The sequence below is a fragment of the Euprymna scolopes genome, chromosome 1 (genome assembly GCF_053919585.1).
Source record: "Euprymna scolopes isolate OS-2025 chromosome 1, ASM5391958v1, whole genome shotgun sequence".
Lineage (NCBI taxonomy): Eukaryota > Metazoa > Mollusca > Cephalopoda > Sepiida > Sepiolidae > Euprymna > Euprymna scolopes.
Genome location: NC_136482.1, coordinates 175,812,403 through 175,833,249, shown reverse-complemented (window position 1 = coordinate 175,833,249; position 20,847 = coordinate 175,812,403). Strand labels below are relative to the sequence as shown.

At 31.4% G+C, this 20,847-nt stretch overlaps 1 protein-coding gene across 1 annotated transcript in view; it reads left to right on the top strand.

The window, feature by feature from the left end:
• Positions 1–20,847, top strand: part of LOC145277673 (uncharacterized) — a 49,942-nt gene that overhangs the window by 15,526 nt on the left and 13,569 nt on the right. The window contains exons 2-3 of the mRNA XM_080129341.1: positions 2,656–3,169; positions 8,376–9,030. Coding sequence (XP_079985467.1) covers positions 2,683–3,169; positions 8,376–9,030 — 1,142 coding nt within the window. The 5' untranslated portion in view covers positions 2,656–2,682. The remainder of the gene's footprint in view (positions 1–2,655; positions 3,170–8,375; positions 9,031–20,847) is intronic.

Here is a 20,847-nt window from a genome sequence, read left to right as displayed (position 1 = left end):
GGGATTGTTGATCCAGCATTCTAAACTTAGAGCCATTTTCTTGATATAGTGATGGAAGTCAACATACTGAACAGTGCTGTTAACAAGTTTCCAGAAAGGTTTGGTCAAATTAATGTTCAGCAAACCAACTGCAGCAAGTAGGGAATGTAGTCTCTCATCAGAAATGTCAGCCAAAACACTCTGTAATTTCATATTGCAAGATGTTGCAAACACAGATAAAAATAACTTTATGTGCTCTTTATGGTGATATATTGCCAGGGCATTTTCAAATAGAGAATTAAACCTATTTGCCCGATAACTTGTGGTTTGAGATTGGTACCCTTCTTTGCTGCAGAATGCCAGCCATTCTGTCCTGCAACCACTTTTATTGTTTATGAGTGTATGTACGGGTGACGACAAAAAAAAAATTAATATGCGTTCTGTCACAATTTCTGTTAATGCTGACATAAAAAGTTTTTATGTAATTATTTTCAAATTTTAGAACAAAATAATTTAATATATTTGCTAATATATAGCCTTGGAACTGAGTTTTTATATTTAGTCAGTTTTTTTCTACAAAGCGTAAATGTTGACATGTTTTACGAATCCAAAACAAAGAAACAAAAAATTAGTAAATAAATAATGCTTATTTTAAGTAATTTATTTTAAATAATTTTTTTTTAATTCTCTTTTTTTTTTTTTTTTTCATAATTAAAAAAACTTATGTTTCTGAACAATAACAAAAACATATACTTTATCGTCATAAGTCACTAGCCGAACGTTTTGTTTATGGAATTTAATTAAAATAATTTAACAATGCTAAAGTTTATCCAACCGAAAAAAATAAAAGTTTCCGTCAGTCCCACACAACTAAAAATGTTTTGTACACGGTTTTATTAATTAATTTAATTAAAATAATCTAACAATGCTGAAGTTTATCCAACCGTAACCGAAGGAGAAAGCCATGAAAGAACATATGAAAGTTTGAAAAAAGCTATAGAAAATAAACTGGCATTATTTTTTAAATTGTAAATTTTCATTTTTTTTAATGACGTTCTAAAAATATTAATTAAAAAAATATCTTTCTATAACTTTTAAATAATAAAGAAAAAACAAACTCACCTAAGAACTTTGGTAAGTCCATAAGTTGTTTGTTTATGTTTTTCCGTTCAGTCAGTCAGTACGTTGTGCTGCTGTGTGGCTACTGGCTAGCTGACAGTTGATAATTATTCTCTCTGGCATTAAGTTGAAAATCTCTGTAGGTACCCCAACTTTTATTAGTGTGCGCTCCTTGATTTATGGGGCCATAAACATGACACCAACAGATTATTAAAGAGGAGATATTCCTCTACAAAACGGTGCCTTTTTCGAATTCTTACTATAAAATTTCTTTCATGTTTCTTTCACTGAAGTTTTCAAGTTGGATTTTTTTTTTAGAAAAAACACTTATAACCTTTTAATAACCTCACCATGTTATTAAGTGACCTTTTTTCTTTAAAATGATACCATTTTTATGTACTTAGACTCACAATATGAAGCGCAACAAATTTGAAAAACATCAACATTTTTTTTGTGTAAAAAATAAAGCGACATTTACCAAAATTAGAGGCATAACTTGAAAAATCCTGAAAAAAAAACTATGAAAGACACAAGAAAAAGAATTATATATCTATAAAGACAAAAGATTAAATTTTATTTAAATCAAAACCATATCAAAATAACCCAAAAAAACAAACGAGATATCGCAAGTTGAAATTAAGGGAAATTTTACTTTATTTACTAGTTTTCGCACCTAAATTAGGCCAGTTTGGGATACCTATTCCTAGACTCATGATTCAAATATTAATTTTAAAAGATTGGCATGAAAAATATTTAGAATTTCCATTGATGATAACGAAGTAGAATCAGCAGGATACAATACCCTGCTGAGAGTGAAGAAACATGAACAAGTGTAAATTACAATATGGCAACTTTGAAACCAACTGACAAAAAAAAAAACAGTAAAAATGTCACAAAGATGTTTTCATCACTGCTAGTATAAGAAGGCTAAGAAGTAAAAGTACAATTATTTCTAATTAAATTTCGGCCTTCATTTTTTTTTTTTTTTTTTAATAGTGAGTATCATTTAATAGCAACATTGCACTGATGGACAATTTTTAAAGTACAGTTGAAATTGAATCGAATTTTGTTATATTTATCCATTTTTTACACTAAACTTTTAGGTTTATGATACTTAATAAAAAACGGTTAGAAGTGTTGAATGAATGCATCCTGTTTTAAGTTTCTATCAAAGCAGATTTTAAATAAAATAACTTTGTCATTGATTGTTGTTGCTCTTTCTTTACCTTGAATAATTCAATTAGAACAACAGTTGTCACCTTTGTTACAAACAAATGCTATTCCTCCTATTACACACATTTAATGCTTGTGTTTGCTTGAATATACACTGAATTATCTCCCTTTTGTTTTGTTTACAAATTAATGGCTACTTATAGATATTGAAACAATCACTCTCCATATGATTATATTAGAAATATGTGGGTTTTTTTTCAATTGAAAGTCGTAATGCAATGATTAAAATAAGATGCCTAAAGGAACATAAATTTAAGATTCTTTAAAAAAAAATGTTTAGATCACTTTAATAAAAATGGAATTATGTATTTGTTTTCTTTTCAGATATTTTATATTCTTTTAATTCTAAAGATGTATCGACAAAACAGAAGAAATAACCCTGACTTCAACCCTGGTGGTAATTACATGGGTAACTCCGACTTCAACCCTGGTGGTAATTACATGGGTAACCCTGACTTCAACCCTGGTGGTAATTATATGGATAACCCTGACTTCAACCCTGGTGGTAATTACAAGGGTAACCCTGACTTCAACCCTGGTGGTAATTACATGGATAACCCTGACTTCAACCCTGCTAACAATTACAAGGGTAACCCTGACTTCAACCCTGGTAACAATTACAAGGGTAACCCTGACTTCAACCCTGGTGGAAATTACATGGGTAGCCCTGACTTCAACCGTGGTGGAAATTACATGGGTAACCCTGACTTCAACCGTGGTGGAAATTACATGGGTAACCCTGACTTCAACCGTGGTGGAAATTACATGGGAAACCCTGACTTCAACCCTGCTAACAATTACAAGGGTAACCCTGGTGGTGGGATGGACCCAAACTTTGGTAATCAATTTTTGCTTTTCAAAATATAACCAAACAATTATTTACAGCTACTAATGAACAAATTCAGCAGAAATGCTCTCAACTACTTTTTGATCATGGTGACGATATATTTAACATTGCTATTGATGTATATTTATGAACTTTGTTTTTGTTATTTAAAGAGAGAAGGGGGGAATTTTGTTCTGTATAATTGATTGAATGTACCTCATACTTTTGGAGAGAAAAAGATCTGATGTAACTTTTCACAAGAAACTTAGGTGCATGTCCAGAATTCAACCTAATTAAAAAAGTAAAAACATAGAAAAAACCTTTATGATGTATGTACAATAATGGAATAAAAATGTCATTTTTCAGAAATCACGAATTCTGACAGACGCATAGAATATTTTTTTATATATATTTATATAAATTTTTAACAGTTTTTATCAATTTATAGCAATTTGTAGCCATTACATTGCTGATTTTGATCTATTTCTGAAGAGGTTGTCAAAGGAGGAGGTAACCAGTAATGGATTTTAAATATGGTTTAACAAGACACTTCTTGTTTCATCGTAAATTTGATTTTCTTAGTTAAAAAAAATACTTGATCAATTTTTTGGAATATGACATTTTTAATCTGTGAGGGATGTAAAAAAATAAAAAAATAAATAAACTTGTAATGCTATGAAAATAATACCTTCCAAAACATTCATAAGGCTTCTTTTTTTTTTTTTAATAAGTTGAATTCTGGAGCTGCAGAAGGCTTGGAGAAAAATTATATTTTAAATTGTAAATAAAAATAATTCAATATGTATAAAATCTTATCAAAGTTACATAAAGGCAAGAAACACACACTATCTTGTCTGATAGTTTTATAAATGCAGAGATTATTTATTAAAATTAAAAAAATGACATAGCATTAAATATTAAAACAAACTGTAAAAAAAAATCTAATTTCAAAAGAATTGCATCCTTTAGTATACATTTATTTTGCTTTCTAAACAAGTCAGCCATTTTAATCTTAGTTAATAGTTGAAAAAGAAAGCAAAATGGCTTTGTGACCCTTTTAATTTGAAAAGAATTTAGAAGCATTTAAACTGTTGAATAGCAAATCATTTCTGGTTTTAAAATTCTTAGCAAATCCTTAGATATTAAGATTGAATGTTTCATAGCATTACAAGTTTATTGATTTTCATTTTTCAATTTTAATTTTTTTTTGTTTAACTAATTGTTATTTTATCAACTTGAGAGAATAGAACCGTGTAAAAGAAGTTCAAAACCATTAAATTATACAAATGTCATCAATTCAAAAGTTATAATTGTTTAAAGTACTTGTACTTGTTGTGGCTATCATCCTGGTCAGATTAAGGGGGCTTTTTTCTGAGCATGAACTGCATATCACATTCCAGTTTTGTCAATCTTGAGCCAGGTTGCAGGATATGGCTAACCACTCCCAATTTCATTGCCAGAGGCCAACTACTTGTTGGCCCGATAGTAGTGGCAGGTCATCCTTAATTGTTTCAGCCATTTATTCATTTTTTAACCTGTTCTTATGAAACTTGATACTCTTGTGCTCTTTCTGATTATGCAATTAGATTGTATGTATCTCTTTACTTTAAGCCATGAATCTTTTACTATTCTATAAAAGTCACTTTGTGTGTGTGTGTGTGAGTTCCTTCCTCATTCCGAAACCACTGAGCCTATCTTTTGCAAATTTCAAACAAAGGTAATTTATTTGTCTAGCAGTGTTCTTAGATATGTTTTGTACAGAAATTCATCTGCTAAGTATCAAAAAAATCTGATTTTAAAAACAGTTTTCTCTCTTATAGATAAAAAAAAAAAAAAAAAATTTTTACAGGGAAATATTTTACGTTACACTGGCCAAGGGAAATAATAAAATCTCAGCAAATAATTTTCAAAAATCAAAAAAATCTGATCTTAAAAATAATCTTTCCCTCTTATAGATAAAAAAGAATATTTCCAGGGAAATATTTTGTTACACTGGCTAAATAATTTCTTTAAAAAAAAACAGATTTATTGTCATCTGGAGATATGGCTCAGTGGTAGAACATTTGACTACAGATCAAATGATCCCCCTGTTCAATCCTGGCTGTACCTCACCATTTTATTTTCATTTTTTCTTATTAATGAGTTCAATTTATGATGATAAGAGAAGAGATACCATTTAAAATCGCTGCAAATCATTTCTTCATTTGCATATTTTAAAGTTAAGCATTAAGTAACTTTTCCAGGGCAAGCCTAAATATCAGCTGACATGGAATTGTAAACAAACATGGGCGGAATTTGGTGAACGACATTATCAGTGTTTATTATTCAATTATTGGAATTCTTTTCAGATGAGTAATTTGTATATTTTATTTATTTGTTTGCGGACTATTATCCTCATCTTTATAGTTGTTGTTTCACAACGTTTTGGCCCACTATTCCTCTGACCTTCGTCAGGTTGTTAACCGTGATGGGATAGGAATGCTGAATTTTTAACTGTATATTTAGTAATTGCTGCCTTCCATAGTTGTTGTCGTCACACCACTTTTTGGCCAACTAATAATCCTTTAGCCGGCTTTGGGTAGAAACATAAGAAGGATGATTAAAACGTGAAAATAACACTCAAGATGAGAACAGTTGTCTGAAGAATCCAAATAATATGAATGATCAATCCTCATTTCTAAAATTAAAAAATGTAATGTTTTTTATTCCGCATTTTTCAATATAACGTTTCATCATACCAATATCAAGCAGTTAAGACAAGAAAGGAGGAGATATTATTCCCAAATGATTAAAAAAGTTTTGCCTTCTTCAAAATTTAAGTTAGCAAATGAACATTTTCATTTAAGAGTTTACAGTAATTTAGTTCATTATAATGTGCTACACAAGTTTTCATTGGTACTAACCCTAATTTTGTGATCCAAGATTCAACCTAATAAAAATAAAAAATACAGAAAAATCTGATGTACATATCCATCACAGAATAAAAATGTCATAGTCCAAAAATCACGTAAATTGATAAAATATATGTATATATATATATGTGTGTGTGTGTATATAATCATTTTTTAAAAGATTTTTTAGCAATTAATGGGAATTTGTAGGCAGATTTTGATCTCTATTTCTGTCTCAGTTGTTCAAATTATTTTATAAATATAGCAGACTGAGACACTATTTTCACTTCATGAAAAATTGTAATTTTCTTAGCGTTATACCGGCCTTCCTTGAACAGAGGAATTTACACCGATTAGCACTATAAATAGCGCTAGTAATTCAACACCGGTGAGAGAGATGCGACTGCACTTCAATTGCTAGCCGAGTGCCCAGCAGATATACACGCTTTCCTATCTTTGTACATTATTGTTAATACACTTGTTCCTTAACCGAACCTCGACTTGATTGTTCTTATTTTCACTGTTGTTCCACAACACAACACTTAGTAAAAAAATGCTTGATCAATTTACATAAGTTTTGGAATATGACATTTTTGATCCCTAACGTACGTAGTATGTACATTGTAAATATTTTTTTTGTATTTTTGTTTTTAATTAGGTCGAATTCTGAACAAAACTCAAAGCTTTTAGATGCATTCATGGGAAAATTTGGAATTCTTTTCAAAACTGTTTTTCTTCATTTTATAAATCTATACTATAGTTATGGTGATTCAATCTGACTGAGGATGCAATTTAAAACAAAGCTCTATACAAACATAAACTTTTATGGGAATCCAAATAATTTTGTATTACAGGATTTTACAATGTTATTTGTTTTTTGTTTTTTTTGTTGGTTGCTCTTCATAAACCACAAAGGTGTTTTATTTATAATTTGTAAATTGAAAACTATTCAAATCTGTTATGTGGGGCTCAGCACTCTTGGAAGCAGGAGTACACACGTGTTCTCATTTTCTGTCTATTGTAAATTCTCTACAACCTTTCATGAAGCATTCGAATTAAAAGTGAATCATGTTCTATCATGTGTATGTAAATGCTGTAATTTTGATTCCAAAACTGAATATTTTAGAATTAAAATTCAGTTAGTTTCTACTCTATCAGCCCGTTTGCAATGATTGCTAAACGGACAAGTTATGTTCAATCACTTTTTCATGAAACCATTCTAAAGATTTCCACGAATCTAAAATTGTGTTTTCATGTTTAATTCAAATTCTATTATTACTCCTCTGCTGAATATTAATTTAAAAAAAATGTTGGGAAAAGTGCAATCAGTCTTTTATTAACTATATTTAATTTTTATACACATGAATTTTTTTGTGATTTTATTTTGTAAAAATCTTTGTTAGTTTTATTTCTCTTAAAACTGACAAATTCAGCCAGACGTGGGAAATGGAAGGAAGCAAAAAAAAAAAAAAAAATGTCTCTGGAATCGGTTTTAAGAAAAACCCTGATTCTTACTTCTACTGGGTAAAATGAACAGACTCTCACAGATATCTACTTAATAACATCAGCATTGCCCTCATCATCTTCAAAAACACTGGATGAAAAGGGTCATGTACAAAGTAATATTAATAACACAAAATTTTTTTTCTTTTTTTCGTGAATAGGTCCTTTGCAGAAAAAGTTGAGCCCCCTTTAGGGAATCGGGAATAAGCAGTCAACCCAAATGCGAATTAAACTTCTGCCGTTGAATGCTATCTGACTGTTTACTGTTTGTGCCACCTATCGGTATGAACAGAACTTAAATCCCTTACTTGCAGTGCTAATTACCAGTAGCCTAGAGGTTAAACACCAGCTTACAGTCAAGGATGACTTTTTGATTGGGTTTGAATCCCTTGACTCGTGGTAATTATCATTTCCTACACTGAAGAGAATGGAAATTTGAAATGTGTCTAGGTTTAAAAATAATCTGTATTTCAAAATATTATATCTACATATAGGTTTCACACAAATTTAAATAATATATGTCTGAGTCTAGCGTTTGAGCTACAGACTCCACAGCTCTGGATGTAATTAAAAATGTCTTTTACAACTCGAACATTTGCAAAATTTGCTACATCTTGTCTACCCACCTCTGCATTCAATTTGCGATGTTTGACAACACCTCCTTTTAGAGAAGAGGGCAATAGGTAGCAATGGACCGGATCGAAAAGAAATACATACCATCCATATATTACGGTTGCTTTGAAGGATTCACTAGAAAATGGATTCCTTTTTAATTGTTTTCTGTTTTTTTTGAAAAGTTATCACCTATTTTTTCTGTTTTTCAGAGCCTCCTATGTTTGACCGGGGTCATAACATGAATTATGAACAAGACCAAGGTCAATATAATCCCCAAAGAAATTCAGGCTTGAAACGGAATCAGGACCAGAATTCCCAGTCGCAACCAAACGCTGAAATGTATCCTATTATACGTAAGATGAAGATGTATCTAGCTGATAAGTCTATCACGGCCGATAATGTTGCCGAGTTATTTGTTAGTACATTTAATGCGGTTGGTGCTACACATGTTATGAACTATGTAGCTCCAACTAAGAACAGGTTCAAACACCAATTTAAAGTTAGAATCGAAAAAATGTATCTTACCACTGGAGCAGGAGGATCCAAGAATAAAGCACGAAATGCAGCCTATATGAATGCATTGACTCGATTAAAGGATTCGAGTATCGAAGAAATCTGCGGTGATGGTTCCAGACCAGGTAAATCTGCCACTAATGCTAAATATGCGGAAGCAGTGGATTCAGTTGTCTATCGAGCCGTTATTGAACCGGATCCTATGCGACCCATTTCTTCTCTTGTCATCAGAGAAAACCACAAAGGCGCTAATCGCCGTGTAAAGAAAGCACTGCATGTTTTGCGGTTGAGTACATATTTCAGTAAAATAAATATGCACACGGTAGAATCTAAGGTTGGAAATGTGCACAAGTAAGTAATATCAATTTTCTTGTATCGAATACCACAGTGTTTTACATATAAGCAAACACGCTTTGCTTCTTATTTAGAACTCAACCTCATTAGAAATTAAACCTAGAGAACAATCTTTATGATATATATACCTGTTACTGAAACGGAAATGTCATATTCCAAAAATCATATATAGTAAGTAGTTTTATTTTTAAAAGAAAGTAACTTTTAAGCGATTAATGGGAATTCGTCAACGTAACATAAATGTAATAGTTATGAATTATTGCTGAGTTATCTCCCTTTGACTCATAAAATTTTAATTTCTTAGTTAAAAATAAAACTATTTGATCAGTTTATGTGATTTTTTTTTGGAATATGATATCTTAGTTCTGTAATAGGTACATATATCATGAAGATATTTCTGTATTTTTTTTATTTTGTAATTTTTGAATTCTAAATAAGAACCAAAACATTTGTGTAAGTTGAATATTCACATTGGACAGCTTCATTGCGTTTGGCCAGGATGATGCTTTGAATGAAACCTTTATTTAAATTACTATACTTGTATTCTTTGGCCAGTTATGAAAGCTTTTCCCAAACTGTTTTCCAGTTTCCATCAGGGAATGCCACTTTATCGTTTGAATTGTTGTTATTTAGTTTTTGCTTCAGCCAATGTCAATATTCAAACTTAAACAATTGTAAGAATTAACTGTTCTGTTTACTTGAGAAAAGTGATTTTCACAACAGTTTTGAAAATGGAGATTGAGATCAATAGTTGCTTTCCCCGTATATAATGTTATTGTAACAAATGACATGTCTATGGGATGCGGATGATATTTGTACAAGGTTATTGTCTGAGATTTATTTATCAAACTTTGGTGAGTGTGTCTCCATGTCGAGTTCACTCAATGAACCTGCCTTTTGACTTAGATGAGATTTGAGGTAAACTCTGAACCAGTCATAAGTCTTTATCACTGTCTAGGCCCCCAAAGGTTCTGGTGATCTTGGCCTTCAACTCATCTGTTGTGCTATAACTAAATCTGGTGATGTCTCTTTCCACCGCACCTAACACAAAGTTGAGGGGGTTGAAGTCAGGCAAGCTGGGAGACCAAATATCAGATAAAGTGTAATCAGCCACGTTCTTTATCACTCCAAACAAGGCATATCACCACTGAGATGTAAGGAGCTGTGATTAGGGGTCAAATTTTAAAGAGGGAATACTAATTGAAGAGTTGTGCATCAAAATGTTTGTTCACATTACATTTAAATCTCAGCTTATTGGTGTAATTGCATAGGATGCAAGTCAAAGTATCCCAGGAAAGAAGTTATGAGAGAAATTTTTATGGAATCTGAGGATCTCTACAGTGAAGAGGTGAGATTTTGTTATTGGTTGGAGGTATGTACATTGAGAAAGTCATAAGCGCAGCAAGTTTGTCAGAAGTACTTTTCAAACAAGTTTGTCAGAAGTACTTTTCAAACAAGTTTGTCAGAAGTACTTTTCAAACAAGTTTGTCAGAAGTACTTTTCAAACAAGTTTGTCAGAAGTACTTTTCAAACAAGTTTGTCAGAAGTACTTTTCAAACAAGTTTGTCAGAAGTACTTTTCAAACGAGTTTGTCAGAAGTACTTTTCAAACGAGTTTGTCAGAAGTACTTTTCAAACAAGTACAAGAATGCAATATTTCAGCAATGAAAAGCCCTGAGTTTTGCTACCAAACGTCATGTTTACCTGCAGCCACTTAGTCGATCCAGGATTTCACTATCTCACTCAGAATGCACATGTAATGATGGGTGTTCAGTCTATGGTCCTCACACTGTGAGACAAAAGTTGGAAATTAGTAGACCCTCAGCTATTAGTCTATATGTGTGAGCTTACTGGTATCAATCACACATTTTGCCGATTATATCTACAAAACAAAATTGTGACTGACAAAAAAAAAAAAATAAGCTCAAACCTCTTCAAAACAATTTACCTCCTCTCCTGAGGCTAACATTCACAAATATCCAATGGCTTAAAACTAACCTCAGTAATGTAGACTCCTTTCTTCTAGTAAATTCCCTGGATATCCTAGCACTTAGTGAAGCTAACCTACACTTCTCAATAGGGGTGTACCAATTATCAAATTGGCTGATTACCGATTAATCAGCCTTTGATAATCAGCCGATTTATCAGCAAATTTTGTTGTCATAATACTAGTATTAATTATATTGTAAACGAATGCAAGTTACCTTCCTATTTTGCTTGTCAGTGAAAATTTATCGAAGAGACATGTATTATCTATGCTTTATTATCAAATAACAGGCATGACACATTGTTTACATGTAGACTATAATAACTACTGAATTTGAGGAAAATAGATGTAAGCATATGGAAAGTTTCCCTCCTTTCTCATCCTATTGAATTAACATTATTATTTTTACTTTAAATCATTGTCAAAGAAAATTATCACTTTATCTTTATTTTCATGTTAAGGAATTCTACAGTAAATTGTAATGATGTGCGAACCGAAAATAAAGCATTCTTCATCAGTCATACTCTGGTTCCTCATTTTCGGACCCTTGCTACCATTACATATATATTTTTATTTTGATGGTTTAGATAATATATAGTAAGATAAATTACTAATTACATATCAGACATAAGTAATTTAACTACATAAAAATTAACTAAATATTGACAACAATCTTCAACCATTATGGCAACCGGTTTCTGCTGAAAGTATTTTGATGTTAATCCCAAGAATAAGAAAACAGCTGCTTGCAAATTATATCAAACCATCATATCAAGGAGTGGCAAATCAGCAAAAACTTTTATAATGACTAATATGTTAAACCATCTTAGAAAGCTGCATTCAAAAGAATCAAAAGTTGCAAATAAGAAAAGGAAGCACAATGAATATTCAGAGACAGACTTTCCAGGAACAAGTGGCAGCAACTACAAGCGTCTAGTGAAACACCAAACTACTATAGAATCAATGTTGGTTAAAAAGAAAATTTAAGAGATCCATTATCTGATAAGAGAAATAATTGCTGTTGATATTCAACCATATTCTGTGACATCTGACATTGGATTTAAAAAATTTGCAACATTTTGTTTAAATTACAGCATTCCATCAAAAAAGTACTTTACTACAAAATAATTTTCGATATATTTACAAAAGTAAAAATAAAATTCAACTGTCTCTTGCTGAAACTAGCAGCATTTCATGAACTACAGACATTTGGATAGCTACAACAAATAATGCTTCCTTTCTTAGTTTGACAGGTCATTGATTTTCAAATGACTTTTAACCGTGCAGAGTTGTTCCATTTCCTGGTGTGCACACAGGTGCAAGAATAAGTGGAGAATTGCACAATGTTCTGGATGAGTATAAAATCTTCAATAAAGTTTTCTTAGTCTTGCAGGATTCAAGAGCAAATATGGTTGCTGGTGTCAGGGAATGTGATTTAGAATAATACATTGTAATTCAGGTTATGAAGACAACCATTACATCATTTAACAGAAATATAGTTTCTCACTTTAATCGCTTTCTATTAGCAATTAGTAAATTTACTGAAATACAGGATCAGCTTATTTGATAAAACAAATTCATTCAAAATGTGGCCAAATAGTGGAATTCAGCATATTATTTGCTGAAAATAAATTAAGAACAATGAAAAGCTTCGGTAATGCTGTTGATAAGATTATTACTTTAACAACTTACTAATGGGGAAAAATATTCAGTTCCTGAGTCGATTTGAAGAAATCACCTACGAAGCAAGCCACAGAACTTCAACCATATCAATGATAATACCTACAAATTTAGATGTGAGGTTATTTCTGTCAAAAGCTATCCAATCTAATTCTAGTATTTCTGACTTAAGTGGAATCCTCCTTACCATAGGTATGTCTACTCTCCTAGACTCATGATTCAAATATTAATTTTAAAAGATTGGCATAGAAAACATATTTAGAATTGAATTCTGCATCTATAGGTCATCGGCCCAAGTTTAAAATTATCACTTTCAATGGGATGTAAAGGAGTGGGGATTATTTTTGGATATTAATGTTTATAAAATCATAAGAAACCTTGGAAAATTTTTCACACGCAAGATTTTGGTGCATTAATTAATAATTTGAATTTTAATTGTCAAATTAGGGCCTAACTTTTATTCAGTGTACGTACAAAATGTAGCTAATCAGAATACATCTTTCATTTACTTGCTTATAATCAACCAATCACAATAATTAGTATGTGTTAAAATAAAGATGGCGGCACCCAGCGAGAAGAACATATGTAAACAAACTATTTTCGATTTCATATTGATAAAAATAATATCTTATATTTTCTTGTTCATTTTATTTTTTGCATTTTTCTACATCAGAACTATTATAATATATATAAATAAGAAAATACCGAGTGTTCAGAAAGAGTGAAATATGTTAGAATATTTGTTTTCGTTTAATGAAACTTTGTCATCTGCTTGAGGAATCACAATTGTAATAAATATAAATTATAGATCAGTAATTTTCGTAATTTCGATGCTTCTAAGTAACCTATTTTTGGTAAATTTGTAAATCAACACTCCGTTATTCCTCTTTTTAGTATTTTCATGTACAATTGTAACATAAAATGATATCTCATTTCTGGACTATTTTAACTTTTTAAAGAAACTAATTAATCTTTTTACCACTAATCCTAAATCTGAGTGGCAAGAACATAAAATGATATATAATAGCCTAAAACAAGTAGAACCTCCCAAAAAACAATGTGCATTATTTATCTGACAAGGGAAAAAATGGTTATCTGCTTTAAAACACAAGATTGATATAAAAATGAGGGATCATTGTATGTTAAATTTATATGCGAAACTGATCTTTCATTCAAAATTCTAAATTGTCTTTTTGTTTTTTGTTTTTTTTCCTGTAAAGTTTTTCAGGATATTCACACGTAATCACCTAAAAATAAAATCTCAAACCTTTGGGGGAAGGAGCAGACAGTGTTAACCTACAATAATGCCCTACAGTAATTTCATCTTTTATGTTCTGATGTGCAAATTTGTTTATTTTTAATACATAGCATTAATTTGAAGAGCATTGGTCATCAAAATCTCTCACTTCTGATCTGGAGCATATGGTACAATGGAAGAAAATAGCTTGTTAATTTTATGAATTCTAAAACCAAGCTTCTCTAATTTCACTACCAATGCTCAGAACCTTTTTTCAGTTGCAGTTAAAATTCTAGGACTGAATTGCATACCAGAATTAAAATGAAAGACCTGTATCCAATCAAGGTTGTTGAAAAATGGATGGATCTTTCTACTGCTCTAAAAATATAAACTGATGCAATATGCTTTACAAAACTCTGATACTTCCTAAGTTGGAGTGTCGTTTCCACATCTGGGGAGGTGTCGCTTAGAGCATTTTTTCATTCTTTGACAGAGTTCAAAATGAACTTCATAATCTAGTGGAGAAGGGTGATCTATACTCTTTACTACAGCCTCTTTAAACCTTGCTAGTTTTTCTCTTCTATCATTATTTTCATGAAAGGTGCTAGATCGACCTTTTAATCTTTGGTTCCTTCCTGTCAGATGTTCATAAAAAGAACATATTTACTAATTGCAAAGAATTTCCTTTTTATGTCAGTTTTCACAAGCAGAGTTTCTTTTCAAGAATTTTCCATCTCTGAGACATGTTACTACAGAAATGCTTCCCTTTAGGTTATAATTTAGTCATTTTCAGTCCACACACAGCATCTTTCAACTGACAAATCTATTCATTTCACTAACCCTTATTTTGAGCAGCATTTAAGTTTTGATTTACATACATCCATCATGCACTACTCACCAGTAACAAATAAATGCATTGCATATTAAAGTTTTCTAATTTCATGCATGATTATATAAACATTGGTTTCATTAATAATGATTCACTGGAGGATTTAATTGTAGAATGTAAACTAAGAAATCCAATTTTCTTTTTTTTTTTCACAGAAATTTAGCTGTGGATGTTTTCAAATTATGCAAAAATAATTATTAAAATTTTAATCAAATGTTCTGGATTTATCAAATGAGGGTTGGATATTATTTTAATTTTGAACATTTTTATGTGTATAAGTTATTGACTTCAAATGCACATAAAACTCTTGAATATATTTATTTTACATAATTTCAAAATATCAACAGTACATAACTATTGAAAATAATGAACCAGCAACTAAGATAGATGGACTCTGCATTCTAATTTCATTGACTATCTTTGCCAGTTAGATCAAAATATGAAAAAAGTTATTTCTGACAAAAAGTAAAAACTATAAAATATCTGAAAAAGAAACAGAAAAGTTTGTAAAATGCTCAATGATAAATTTTAAAATTACCAGAAGAATGCTATAATCAAATGTCAGCCATTTACACTATGTACTTCTTAAATAAGATCCTCAAGAAAATGTAATAACTTTATGTAGTGTTTTTCACTTTGTTTATCATGATGATGGAATTAAGTAGACATACATATTACACATCAATTTAATTTTAATAAAAGAGAGAGCTGCGTGTTATCGACTATAGAGTTCTTTATACAGTTGGTGTTTGTTGAATTTTTCAGTTGGCACTGATCACATGCGTCCATTTGAGGTTATCTCAACCCCTTCCCCAGTCAAACACATACAGAGAAATAACTTCAGCTATCCTTCTTCAATGATTGTGGCACAAATCATTTGTTGTGTATTGTTTATTAAATTGTTAAGTGAAAGAACAGACTAGTTATAAAAACACCCTCTCCTTCACCTGTTGAGAAATTGGTTTCCAAAATGTTCTCTACATAAGTACTATTGTTTTTTATTGTTTTAACATCTTTATTTTATTTTTGTATTGGCTGTGTTCAAGTTAATGGTGTGATTGTTTACAAGTGATTTATTTCTGGTTTGTGCAGACCATTCTGCTTTACGTTGAATGCACAGAAAAAATTCCTTCTGATAATGTTTATCAGTTTTAAAATAAGGAAACGAACTTGGCTGTTTTTCAGAATAACAGAATTTTTTTTTTACTAGTTAGCAGTAATCAGAAACGACTTTTCATTTGAAGCAACATGATTTGCACAAACCGGAAATTTTTAATAAGAGATTTTTTCATGGAGACTTGTTCAAAAAATTGTCCAGTTAATAAGTCCATTTGAAGAAATCACCAAAGAAGGAAGTCACAGAACTCCAATCATATCAATGATAATACTTACAATTTTAGCTTTGAGGTTATTTCTTTCAAAAGCTGTTCAATCTAATTTTCATATTTCTGACTTTAGTGGAATCCTTACCACTATTGAACAATTTAATGAATCGATGCAAACAAGATTTTCATTCTATCTAAATGATAAAAACTTGTGTGTCTCCTTTCCTAGATCCACAATTCAAATTTAAATTTCAAAAGAATGACATGGAAAACACTAAGAATTAGATTCTCCATCTTCTACTGTCTGCTGCTGATGATGAAGCAGTATCCACAGGATACACTTCTTCAAGCTCTGTTGAGAGTCAAGGAGATCAAAGTGAAAGTAAAACTGTATCTCTTTCAAGCCCTTTTTATCAATTAGCTTCAAATAAGCCGACAGTAACAAATCAAAACTTAGAGCAGATAGAAGCTGAATTAAACCTGGAAACTGCAATTATAACAGAAATACAAGAATCACAATTCAAACTCAGAAGGAGTCAATCCCTTATGGTTAAATGCACAAAAGAACTTGATCATTACAAATACTCGCAAAAGGTGATGATCATTTCAATGGTGGAAGAAAACACAGGTGACCTTACCACTACTGAGCTGGCTTCAAAATATTTAAGCACACTACCTTCATATTTGGAAGGTAAGAGACTCTTTAGTGTAGGTGGTAATGTGTATGAACCTCTGAGGAACAGGCTGTGTCCTAAGAATAGAGAAACTCTGTTTCTACATTACAACTTAAAAGTATTCAACTTTAAATACTGAGGAGACTATGAGAATAGAGGAGGCAGGCAGCTAGAATAGAAGAGGAAGTAGAGCAGCAGGTGCAAAACTTCAGCTTTTTGTTATTCACTTAAAGAATTATAATTTGTACTTTGTAGTTGGTTTGTAATTTCTTTTTCTTATCTAATTTTTTAAGTATATTCATTTAAGAATTGGAAATTTTATTTTGTAATTTTATTTAATGGAGAGAAAAAGCCATAATAATGGCAAGACACTTAATTAAATATTAAGTTAAATTAGCAGTTACTATGTTAATGTGTCAAAGCTATCTGCTGAATCACTTGGCAGTGATAAAATAATTAAAATTTAATTACTTTTTTCTTTCCTATTAATCAGCCGATTAATCGGCAAATTGGCAAATTAATCGGCTTAGTGGCCAATTACCGATTATCTGCCGATTAATCGGTACACCCCTACTTTTCGATCTACTCTAATCCCTTTGACATTATTAGATATCTCTTACTCTACCATGTGCACAGACTATGACTATATTTGTAACTAGAGAACATTGTCAAGAGTAAGATGAACAGGTCTACATGTACTTTAGATAAAACTTACATCACAGCATTTGTGACTTTTATTTCATTTACTGTTCTACTTCGATACAGGATTGTACCCTAGGTCTCTGATAATATAGATGCAGCACTTTCTTGAGATCTGAATGCCCAAATGCATGTATTTGGGGATTTTAATGTCGATCACAGAAATTAGCTTAGCTTCTTGAGTTATGCAGACACGGTAACAGTCCACATAGTTTCTCCATTGCATATTTCCTTTCACAGACTGTCACTTTTCTGATATATATATTGTGAGGATCAGCAAACCTCCTTTCTCAACCTATTCTTGTCTACAGTACGTGGGGATTGTGTGATAGTTGCCCATAGCCCACTTGAGGAATGCTGATCACCTTGTGATAATAGTTGCTATCATCCAAAACTTTCGACTGTAAACTAAAGAGTCATTATTCAAAATGCGAAGATACTACAGATCAGCTGATTTGGAAATCCTTCAGAGATACTCCATAGAGTAAATCCTTTTCTCTTCCTGTTAAAGTGTACAAATGAGATAACTGAATGAGTCAATCGGCATAGAAGCACATGTCCCCAAAATCAAATTCATTCGTAAGCTCCACTATCCCTATCGGTTCACTTCAACGTGCAGGCACTATTGTGCATAGGCCCAAGCATTCCACAGATTCAATTGTCATAAGTCATTGGTGCTCATTTCATGAAAATAAAACCTCATCAGACAATCAGTAAAATCCCACTTCCTTCACTGTAGATGTACCCAGATGCCAGAAAGCTTTCTAGTCTAATAGCTGCTTTCCTTGAACTTTGAAATTCTCTCCCCACCTACTTTCCTAACTGCACCAACATGCAGAAACCATCCACTTAGGATGCCTCTATAAATTGGGCCCCTAAATCACAGTAGCCCTTTATGTCTGAGTGATAATGTGTTTTGTTTGAATTAATAATAAAAGTAAAAAATAACAAAGCTCTCAATCAATTTCACATGATCATTATAATGCCCAAATGTGGTAATTTGGGCCCAGAACCCTAGAAAATTGAATTTTGTAATAAAAAGAATTTTTTTTTTAACAAAGACAATAAAATTCCACTTCTAACAAGTGCACCATCAATAGTAAGTTCCTTTTTTTTTTTTTTTTTTTTTTTTTTTTTTATTTATGCCAGAAAAAGTGATTTGGAGCTAAAATGCCCAAATATAGTAATTTTAACCCAAACCTGCAAAGAGTACGAACTTTTGAAAATTTCCATTACTTCTGAAGACAATAAAATTTTGTTTACAACAAATGTGCACTCGACTAACTTCAGGTGATCTGGACACAATATCTTCTGATAGAAATTATCTTTTTTCGTTACCCTTTTCCCTTGCAATCGCATACACTGTCTGTATTCATTATTGATGAGCTCTTTATTGATGAATTTGAGCATTTTAGCAGCATCAGGTTGTTGATCGTGCATTTTTCTCCCTGATATTGCCTTGCAGTTGAATCATGAATTTTTTTGTATTCATTTCTAATCTTTTTTACCATCCACCTGTTATAAAAACTGAGGAAATTCGAAATCTCCTTATGTCAACCAGCATGTATTCTAAGGAGGATTCACTGTGTTTTCTACAAATAATAACATTAAAAATTGTCTAAAACAGTTAATCTGCAAGAATAAGAATGGAAATATTAATATTTTCATGAAGACAAAATTGATAGCAAAAAAAATGTATAAAATTAGTTGAAAATGGCAAATTAGTATCATCCGCACCATGTACATCTTATTTGTCATATAAATCTTTTTTTGTTTTTGATCTTGAACATCATTCATGATGATTTTGTTGGCATTCGTTTCTCTGATATCTTTCTGTTAAGAATTCTTTCTAGAAGGATAGGAGAGAGATTGCATGAAGGTTATCAACATCCTGAAGTGAAAGTGTTTCTGTGAAACAAACTGAACTTGGCACATCCAAGTTGTCAGCCCATGTTGTCAACCACTGAGCCACCATCACATCCCTGTTACTGGATGTGTAATGGTATTATGTTATCAGCTTTAAGAATTAAAAATTGAATGGCAACAGCAAAATTATTTAGTCATGTAAAATTCTATATAAAATTTTAAGGTACGTATACAGTTTAATCAAGACATTAAAAAATGAAAATATTGAAAAAAAAACTTTAAACTGTACATATCCGTTATAGAATGAAGTTCTCTGAAAAAAAATTTCACTTAATTTCATCGAGTAGTTTTTTTGTTTACAGCGAAAAAACAATTTGTTATGATACCGAGCAAAAAGTTCGATTTTTAGTAAGAAAAGCTAGTATTAAAGAGAGAGTAGGAGTGTCGGCACTTTAAATTGAGTTATCTCCCCATGGCGTGTTCCAAAAATTCAGAGATGTCTACCTTCAACACACTCTTATAAAAACATGTTTTTTCACTGTAAAAAAAAACAAAAAAATATTCAATCAAATTAAATGAAATTTTTTTTCGGAGATCTTCAGTCCAAAACGGATACTTACAATATAACCTTTTTTTGATAGTTTCATTTTTTAATGTCTTGATTAAACTTTACAAGTGCCAATTGTAATTACATTTTTTGTTTTAACTGTTTATGTCAGAAAAAAACAATGATTTCAAATTAAAACAAGTTTAACAAACTTATTTCATCAAAATGATGCGCAGTTTTGCTTCATCAGTAATGTTATTGACTTAAGGTTTCAGTTCTTTCGACATTACACCTGTTCATCCAACCAAGTCTACCAAAATAATGCCTATACTTGCAGACGCGCAAATGTCTGCTGAGTTTATGATAACATTCAGCTTATTCAGTTTAAGCCGCCGCTGCAAATGCTGAAATTCAGACAGAAACAAACAAGCAGAGCACAAGGGGAAACATGCTACACTTTGAATTATGTAGGATTTGTTTACCTGCCTCTAACACTGGCATGGTTAGGTAAAAGGTCACTTTATTGTGAAGAATCCAGATTATACAAAAGAGGCACTGATCCAGCTGTGAAAGTGTGAAAGGAAGGGGCACTAAACACATTTCTGAAAGAATGAGATAAAGCTCTGAGAGAGAGCAGCCACCTGAACTGATACTATGCTTTGATCTCTGTGCATTTGTTTACCATCTCATGTTCAGTTTGTTGTAGGAATCCAGTGCTATTGTTTGACTAAAAAATAATAACCTGGTCAGTATTTTTGTCATTCTCTCATTGGTGATAACTCAGGTGACATCCTCCTAAAATGAGGAGAGAAAACGATGAAAACCATTTGCTGCCTCTGAAAGAAGGGATTAATACCTGTCTCCCAAGACCAAACAGATACTACATTTTGATCCTATGCAAATCTGTTTAC